Genomic DNA, 9,460 nt, shown 5'->3' with positions numbered 1-9,460 from the left:
CGTGGGAGCCTGGGGCAGCAGTGGGTCTCAGCTAGTCGTGGCCTTGGGGAGACAAGGCCTGGCTCCTGCTTTTTGCTGTTTAAAGGAGAAACAGTCGTCGTAAACCAGTCACACAAATCGTCAGCATTTATTTCCTGGGTCCTAGGTATCACTTATCTTGGTAGAAAGGGCAGAGAGTTAATCAATATGGTTTTGAGCACAAAAATCCCTTCCCTAAAAATGGATCTGTGAAGCTCCAGGAGGGAACCTCAGAGCTGCATAGATGGTTCAAGAGTTTAGCTTACAATGGCTTCCAAAAAAAAAAAAAAAAAATTGTCAGCTCCCTCCCTTCTCTGCTGAGAAAAGGTTGAAAGTTTCTAAAAAGTTTAAAAGTGCTTTTTAAAAAACGGGGTAAGAAGGTGTCCTGACTCAGAAGGCTGGAAAGGCTGGAGCCAGGACCAGTCTCTGAGTCCCAGCGCCCCCTGAATAAATTACATCCTTGTGGTTACAGCGTCGTGAAAGTGTGCCCGGGTGCAGGGGGGAGGTGGCGGGGGCGTGGAGTCGGGGTGCGGGCAGAGGGCCTTCCCAGGGTGGGGGCCGTGGGAGCCCCTGGGCCCGCCTTTCAGTCTGGCCCTGCTTGCCTGGAACACACCGCTCACAGGAGAGGCTGCTGGGTCATTGCCAGGGCTCCAGGTCCATGGCACGTCTCCCTTCCAGCCTCCTCGGGCAAGGTCACGTTCAGGATGAGGTGGTGCCATCGCTGCTCTCGGGCTGGCTGCTGGCTTCCTTGTCTGAGGTGCCTACCTCTGCCTGTCCTTCTGCAGAGGAGAGAGAAAGGGGCATAGTCACAAATGTAAAGTGTAGAAGGAGGTATCATGGGACCTGGCCATAGTGGGAATGGTGTGGATAAGCCTGGGGAGCAGGACAGGAGCTGGACTAGGGGTGGTGGCGGCCAAAGGGAACTCTACCCGGGTCCGCATCCTTTTTCTTTCTACAAAGGAAATGCATCTGCTGTTACTAGTGTGGTGGTGGTAGTTTAGTCACTAAGTTGTGTCTGACTCTTGTCACTCCAGGGACTGTAGCCCGCCAGGCTCCTCTGTCCATGGGATTTCCCAGGCAAGAATACTGGAGTGGGTTGCCATATCCCTCTCTGGGAGATCTTCCTAACCCAGAGATTGAACTTGGGTCTCTGGCATTGCAGATGGATTCTTTACGTGCAGCTGGGGGCCCTGAGGCCCCTTCCATTCTCCACCGAGGAATAATTAAAATCAATGAAGGGCCAGGATCATGGATGGATGCTACAAGCAACAGGTGAAGAGCTGTCGAGGGTCGGGATATTTGGGTGGCTTCTCCAGAGGGAGAGGGCATGTGAGGTCCCAGCACATGACGGGTGTTCAGCAAATGGTAGGTCTTACAAGACAGGGAAAAGGGCATCAGATGATGCCAGCTCAGGACTTCCCCGGTGGTCCAGTGGTTAAGACTCCATGCTCCCCATGCAGGGGGCCCAGGTTCAATCCCCGGTCAGAGAACTAGATCCTACCAGCAGCAACTAAGAGTTTGTATGCCAAAACAAACACCGAAGATCCCCCCTGCTGCAACTAAGACCCAGCGCAGCCAAATAAACATTAGAAAAAAAAAAGATGATGCCAACTCAGGGGAGCACCAGGGGTGGCCTGCAGAGGGTCTAGGGTGGAGCCCGAGGCTGTTTCATTGTGCTGTGTCTCCCTAGACTACCCCTACCTCCCTCTCTGGCCCCTGGCCCCTGACCCCTGTCTTGTATCCTTAGGCTGAGCCCTTTACGGGATGAAGGAGAAACTATCGTGTACCGGGATCCCTAGGCTGCAGGCTAACAAGTACTTTCCATGCAGTCACACAGAAGCCTGGAGGCATGATGAGGGTCATGATATGATTTGAGTGAGAAAACCGAGGTTCAGAGGAGAAAATTGAGGCTCAAAGAGGTGAACTGAGTTGCCTGAGAGCCAAGCGGTGGAGGGAGCAGTGTCCTTTCCCCTGACTGAAGCCCGTCCCTAAAGCATCTCTCTCTAGGGTTTGTAAAGGCTCATCACTGCCACCACCTCATTCTGCCCCGGCAGCTGGCTGGGGACTGGGGGGAGTGGTAGGGCGAGGATGTGGGAAGAACTTGGACACTGGCCCCTCCACCCCCCGACTATCCTGGGGCGGTGCCTGCAGCAAAGACTTGTTCCCATCGGGTCCTCCTGGCCCACCAGAAGCCTGACAAAGCAGCCGGCACTCGGGGCAGGTTTCCTGGCGTGTGACGCCCTACTGGGTCCTGAGCCTCCTGCCCTGGAGAGCAGAACCTTCTAGTCAGATTCCCAGGACCTGCTGTTCAGCCATGTCCTTGCTGTGGGGCCTCGAGCAACATAGTTAACCTCTCTGAGCCTCTAATTCCTGGTCCAGGAAGTGAGGATGACGACACCTCTGACCCTCCGTGGTCGCTGGGCCCCTGGGGACAGCTCGGCCAGGGGTAAAGCTTCCCCTCTGCAGGTCCCAGCTCCCTTCTGGGCCAGAGAGAAGGTCCCCAAGCCCGCCCTGGGACAGACTCCCTCGGGACCAGTTTCAGAGTATGATTTGGAAAATTTCCCAGTCACATACTGCCAGGCGGTACATTTATATTCCTTCAGGTCCTGCTTGGTTGTTTATGTCTTATTATTTGGCCAAGTAAGGAAATACTTGTGCTTTCCACAGAAGGAAATATGGGAGCAGACAAAGGTTCGTACATAAAGGGCTTGAGGAGTGTTAACACACATATGACCTGGGGAAGCCTGGAGGCCAGGCCTTCAAGGACAGGCGAAGGGCTTGGTTCCTCCTCCCTTACCCGGGCTGGGCATCAGTCTCCCAGGAGATTTAAGCAAACAGATGCTCCAGGGCCATCAGTATCTGTATCCTCTGTAACCCTCTCCCCTAGTGAGTCCGCTGGACTGAGCATGCCTTGTAGACCTCCAGGGGAAGCTGTTCGTTGCAGGGCCTACTAGAAGGTTCCTTGGCCAGTCACTGTAGCCTGCACTCTGCTAGGAGGGCTTCACTGACTTGCAGCCAGCACCACTCCTTCCTTGGGTGCCCTTCTTAATGGCAGACAGATGCCAAGACACCCAGATAACCTCAGGGATTTCAAATCAGATGCGGGTAGGAGCAGGCAGTAGAGGACCTGGGTGGGTGGATGAGCCGCTACAATGAGATCGAGGGAGACAGAAAACAGTTCAGCAGGCAGACGCAGAGGCCTGGCAGCCAGCCCCCTGGCCGCAGGCCCAGCGTGGCAGCTGGATGTGCTGGTCAGTGAACAGCTATCAACCAGGTACCTCTGATGTACACCAAACACTGCCAGGCACCAAGCGGTCAGGATGCGGGTCCCAGAGGATCCCTGGGCTCTGTGGGATCGTGGAGGTGGCCAGAGGAGGGAGGGCAATGAAGTCAGAGGAGACTTCTCAGCAGAACAGTCTGGGCTATAGAACAAAGAGAAACAGCCAGCCCAGCAAGGGGATGGCCAGGAAGGACCAGACAGGGAGAGTGCATGGAGGCCCCCTGGGGATTTTCAAGAAACGGAAGTCCCTTCCTCAGCTGGATTAGAGGCACAGGGGAGAAATAGGGGCCCAGAGGCTGGAGGAGAGCAGGTTCAGACCCGGGGAGGCTCCGCAGCCTGGGGAGGAGATCGGGCCGCAAGACGAGGGAGGGCTGACCATGGATGGACAAGACAGTGTGAGGATGGAGGGGGAGGCTCCTGGAGCAGCCAGGACTGGGTGGAGGACGTTCTAGTGGAGGAAACAGGGAGATGAAGGGGGACAGGGGATGAACTGGCAGAAGCACGGTGGGACGGGAGCTTTAGATGAATCCTGCTGGCAGCTGTCCAGGAGGAAGGCTGCGGTGAGGGCAGGCCAGGGAGGCCAGGGCAGAGGCTGCTGTGCTGCTGGGAGTGGCCTGAGCCCGGTGGTGGCCATGGGGACAGAGAGAAGCAGAGGAACCAGGAGGGATCATAGAGGGGAACCAACAGGGCCCATGGATGGGCAGGGAGGCTGAGGGGCAAGGGAAGCACTGGGATGCCTGGCCAGAGGGTCCTCATGGCCTGAGATGCTGGCACCCTCCAGCCTAGGGACTGGCTGCCCTCTGCCACTGACCCAGGGCCTGGGGCCTGATTTAAAGGCAGTTTCTTCTCTGAGAAAGAGGGGGCAGCCTAGGACTTAAGAGGCCAGCCCTGGAGCCCAGAAGAGGGTCTCCCACCGGGGTGCTCGAACCCAAGAGTGTCCGTGGGTTCTGACCTGCGCCCTCAAGGGCCAGCTCGCCCATGTCGCCAGCCAGCTTCCGCACACTCACGGCCTCGGAGTCTCCCTGGATGTCGGGGACCGCATTCCGGCGGCCCGTCCGGTCGCAGGAGATGAAGTCCGAGTAGGAGGACTCGACCTCCATCATGCCTGTCGCATCGCTCTTCAGGCCTGTGGGGGTAAGGGCAGGAGGACAGAGGTGAGCCCAGGCGTACCCTGCAGAGAAGACCCAGCACCGACGGGTTCCAACAAAATGATAACTGCTGCCTTGCTCATGGCGGACAAAACAGAAAGCACAGGAAACTACAAATTAAGTCATGCGTAATTTTATACCCCCAGAGCTACCATCATCATTTTAAAGGACATCTTTTTTTCCTCTAAAGTTCATGATAACCCTCTACACACTTATCAATACCGTGCACCGGCCAGGGGCCACAGATGCAGCAACGAACAAGTCAGCCCCTGTCCCTGCCCTCAGGGAGCTTATAGTCTATTGGGTCAGAGAACAACCAGGGCCTGACCAAGGCTGGGGGTCAGGAAGTCATATTTTACTGAGATTTTAGAAGGAATAGGTAGACGAGGAGTCTAGGATTGCAGGGAAGAGCACATGCAAAGGCTCTGCGGATGGAAGGCATGGTGGGTGTTGGAAATGCAAAGGCCATGGCCTGGGGGGAGGGGGAGTGGGACTGAGACACCCAGGACACCGCTGAGCTGGGCAGGGGCCCGTGCGCATCTGCAGCTGCTCCCTCAGGACGATCAGATCAGCATTTTCAAAGATGACTCTGGCCCCTGGAGTGAGCAGGCCCAAAAGGCTCCAGTCCATGGGGTCACAAAGAGTCAGACATGACTGAGCCACTACCTCTTCACTTTGATTGTAGTAATAAAGCCCAATTACCTGTCTTTCTTCCCGCCCACCCACTAGCTTTGTTCATAGTGATGCTTTCTAAGGCCCACTTGACTTCACATTCCAGGATGTCTGGCTCTAGGTGAGTGATCACACCATCGTGATTATCTGGGTCGTGAAGATCTTTTTGTATGGCATGCTTTAGGGAGTTTCAAACAGTAAGCTATAAAAGACAGCATACTATAGTATGATCTCCAGATCTTTTTTCATATGCATATGGTTCTTTGTATATGTGGCTTTCCTCTCTCTCAGCTGTAAAATCAACCATCAGGGCTATTGACCACCATCTCTGTAACTGTCTCTGTAACAACAGGGCTTCCCTGGAGGCTCAGATGGTAAAGAATCCTCCTGGAATGTAGGAGACCCAGGTTCGGTTCCTGGGTTGGGAAGATCCCCTGGAGAAGGGAATGATTACTCACTCCAGTATTCTTGCCTGGAGAATCCCATGGACAGAGGAGCCTGGCAGGCTACAGTCCATGGGGTTGCAGGCAAGAGATGGTGGGCCTTAGAAAGCATCACTACGAACAAAGCTAGTGGAGGTGATAGAATTCCAGTTGAGCTATTTCAAATCTTGAAAGATGATGCTGTGAAAGAGCTGCACTCAATATGCCAGCAAATTTGGAAAACTCAGCAGTGGCCACAGGACTGGAAAAGGTCAGTTTTCATTCTAATCCCAAAGAAAGGCAATGCCAAAGAATGCTCAAACTACCACACAATTGCAGTCATCTCACACGCTAGTAAAGTAATACTCAAAATTCTCCAAACCAGGCTTCAGCAATACGTGAAGCACGAACTTTCAGATGTTCAAGCTGGTTTTAGAAAAGGCAGAGGAACCAGAGATCAAATTGCCAACATCCGCTGGATCATGGAAAAAGCAAGAGAGTTCCAGAAAAACACCTATTTCTGCTTTATTGACTATGCCAAAGCCTTTGACTGTGTGGATCACAAGAAACTGTGGAAAATTCTGAAAGAGATGGGAATACCAGACCACCTGACCTGCCTCTTGAGAAACGTGTATGCAGGTCAGGAAGCAACAGTTAGAATTGGACATGGAGCAACAGACTGGTTCCAAATAGGAAAAGAAGTATGTCAAGGCTGTATATTGTCACCCTGCTTATTTAACTTGTATGCAGAGTGCATCATGAGAAACGTGGGCTGGAAGAAGCACAAGCTGGAATCAAGATTGTTGGGAGAAATATCAATAACCTCAGATACGCAGATGACACCACCCTTATGGCAGAAAGTGAAGGGGAACTCAAAAGCCTCTTGATGAAAGTGAAAGAGGAGAGTGAAAAAGTTGGCTTAAAGCTCAACATTCAGAAAACGAAGATCATGGCATCTGGTCCCATCACTTCATGGCAAATAGATTGGGAAACAGTGGAAACAGTGTCAGATGTTATTTGGGGGGGCTCTAAAATCACTGCAGATGGTGACTGCAGCCATGAAATTAAAAGACACTTACTCCTTGGAAGGAAAGTTATGACCAACCTAGATAGTATATTCAAAAGCAGAGACATTACTTTGCCAGCAAAGGTCCGTCTAGTCAAGGCTATGGTTTTTCCAGTGGTCATGTATGGATGTGAGAGTTGGACTGTGAAGAAAGGTGAGCACTGAAGAATTGATGCTTTTGAACTGTGGTGTTGGAGAAGACTCTTGCGAGTCCCTTGGACTGCAAGGAGATCCAACCAGTCCATTCTGAAGGAGATTAGCCCCGGGTGTTCTTTGGAGGGAATGATGCTGAGGCTGAAACGCCAATACTTTGGCCACCTCATGCGAAGAGTTGACTCATTGGAAAAGACTCTGATGCTGGGAGGGATTGGGGGCAGGAGAAGGGGACGACAGAGGATGAGATGGCTGGATGGCATCACCGACTCGATGTACATGAGTTTGGGTGAACTCTGGGAGTTGGTGATGGACAGGGAGGCCTGGCGTGCTGTGATTCATTGGGTTGCAGAGAGTCAGACACGACTGAGTGACTGAACTGAACTGAACTGAAAGCATGCCATGAAGGTTCTCTGTAGATGTGCTTGGTGTATCATAATATATTTGAAGAGTCCCCTAGACATGAACACTCCTCTGGTAGCTCAGCCTGCAACAGAAGACCCAGGTTTGATCCCTGGATTGGGAAGACCCCCTGGAGAAGGGCATGGCAACCCGCTCCACTATTCTTGCCTGGAGAATCCCATGGACAGAGGAGCCTGGTGGGCTCTAGTTCTCTCGGTTGCAAAGATTCAGAAATGACTCAGCGACTAAACACCAACAACAATAGGCAGCACTTTCCTGCCTGGAGAATCCCAGGGACGGGGGAGCCTGGTGGGGTCGCACAGAGTCAGACACGAGGGAAGTGACTTAGCAGCAGCAGCAGCAGGTCTTTGTGTAAATATTTCAGCCTATGTCTAGCTGTTTCTTTAGAGTACATTTCTAGAAGTAGAATTGCTAAGTTAAAGGGAAGGGTGAAATACTGTTTAAGACACAATATTGTGACACATTTGCCTTCCTGAATGACATAATGGTATCTATAATAACCAAAAAAGATGAGTAAATAGAACTTGTAAGTTCAGTTCTGTTCCTATTTATATCCCCACCAGCAGCCTGCAAGACTGTCCATTTATCTGCACCCTTGTCAAGAATGGATACTGCTATTATACATTTTTTTAAAAGGCTAATCTGCTAAGGGAATATAAGTATCTCCCTTTGAGCACCGATGATTTTCTGAAGGCAATCAAATCATACAGTCACCACAGGGATTCTGGCCACTGGGCAGATCCTGAGTTGGGAAGCGGGGTGGAGGGTCTAAGACACTGGCCTGACCATAGGAGTTCACAGTACTCTAGTTGAGATGGGCCCAGCAAATCCCAGTTCCAGACACATGATGGCAAATGCCAACGCTCTTCATAGTTTGAGGAAGCTTTCTGCACATGGTCAGTGACAGGGAAGCTCCCAAATGTCCCTGAAAAGGCTAGGCATTGCATGAATTATAGAGTATTCAAAAAACAACCTACACCGGGTGGATATGTACTAATGGCAAAGTGTCAGAGATAAACTATTACCTGAAAAATTCAAGGACATTCCTGGTGCTCCAGGGGTTAAGACTCAGCCTTCTGAAGCAGGCAGGGGGTGTGGGTTAGATCCCTGGTCCGGGAGCTAGGATTCCCACATGCCTCCCAGCCAAAAAGCCAAAACATACAACAGAAAATATTGTAACAAATTCAACGAAGACTTTAAAAGTGGTCCACCTCAAAAAAAAAAAAATTAAGAAAAAAAAAAAAGGCAGATTGCAAAACAACACCTTAAAGAAAACTCAGTTTCAGCTCATACAACTCAACACCAGCAGAAGAAAAACAACCCAATCGAAACATGGGCAGAAGACTTAAACAGACATTTCCCCAAAGAAGACGTGCAGAGGCCAATAGACACATGAACAGATGCTCAGAATCACTAATTATTAGAGAAATGCAAATCAAAACTACGAGGTACCGCGTCACAGAGTGCGGAGAAAAGGGAACCCTCCTGCACTGTTGGTGGGAATGTAACTTGGTTCAGCCACCGTGGAGAAGAGTATGGAGGTTCTTCAGAAAACTAACAGGATTTAGCAATGCCACTCCTGGGCACGTGTCCAGACAAAACTAATTCAAAAAGACGCACGAACTCCTATGTTCATAGCAGCACTACTCACAATAGTCAAGACGCTGGAGACAACCTGAATGTCCACAGACAGGTGAATGCATGAAGGTATGGTGCATGCACACAACTCACCCTTAGAAATGAATGAAATAATGCCATTTGCAGCAACATGGATGCAACTAGAGAGGACCCTACTAAGTGAAGGGTCAGAAGGGCAAATACGATGTATGGTATCACTTATATGTAGAATCTAAAATATGACACAAATGAGCCTACCTACAAAACAGAAGCAGAAACAGAGAGAACCCAGTGGTGGTTGCCAAGGGGAGGGGGCTGGGGGTGGGACAGTGTGGGAGGCTGGGGTTGGCACTTCCAAGCTTTCATACATAGAATGGATAAACCAGGTCCCCCTGTATAGCACACAGAACTATATTCAGTATCCTGTGATTAACCATAATGGAAAAGAATATAAAACACAATGTACGTGTGTGTGTGTGTGTGTGTGTGTGTGTGTATAAGTGAATCACTTTGCTGGATAAAATAATTAACAAAATATTGTACACCAACCATACTTCAATTAAAAAAAAAAAAGATAACCCAGTTTACACAGCAGATACAAGAAAAACACCTTGCCAAATGTGGTACTTTGTGACGAAGAGGAACTTTCACGCCTAAGACT

At 50.8% G+C, this 9,460-nt stretch overlaps 1 protein-coding gene across 3 annotated transcripts in view; it reads right to left on the bottom strand.

Annotated features, from left to right (window-relative positions):
* Positions 1-108: 108 nt before the first annotated feature.
* The window catches only part of PKIG (cAMP-dependent protein kinase inhibitor gamma), an 80,172-nt gene continuing 70,820 nt past the window's right edge, over positions 109-9,460 (bottom strand). For all 3 annotated transcript variants that reach the window (XM_070801736.1, XM_019972445.2, XM_019972446.2), the window contains exons 3-4: positions 4,251-4,424; positions 109-797 (exon numbers count right to left, since the gene is read on the bottom strand). In XM_070801736.1, coding sequence (XP_070657837.1) covers positions 718-797; positions 4,251-4,401 — 231 coding nt within the window. In that variant the 5' untranslated portion in view covers positions 4,402-4,424 and the 3' untranslated portion in view covers positions 109-717. The remainder of the gene's footprint in view (positions 798-4,250; positions 4,425-9,460) is intronic.

This window comes from Bos indicus, chromosome 13 (assembly GCF_029378745.1).
Source record: "Bos indicus isolate NIAB-ARS_2022 breed Sahiwal x Tharparkar chromosome 13, NIAB-ARS_B.indTharparkar_mat_pri_1.0, whole genome shotgun sequence".
NCBI lineage: Eukaryota > Metazoa > Chordata > Mammalia > Artiodactyla > Bovidae > Bos > Bos indicus.
This window is presented reverse-complemented; position numbering and strand designations above follow the sequence as displayed.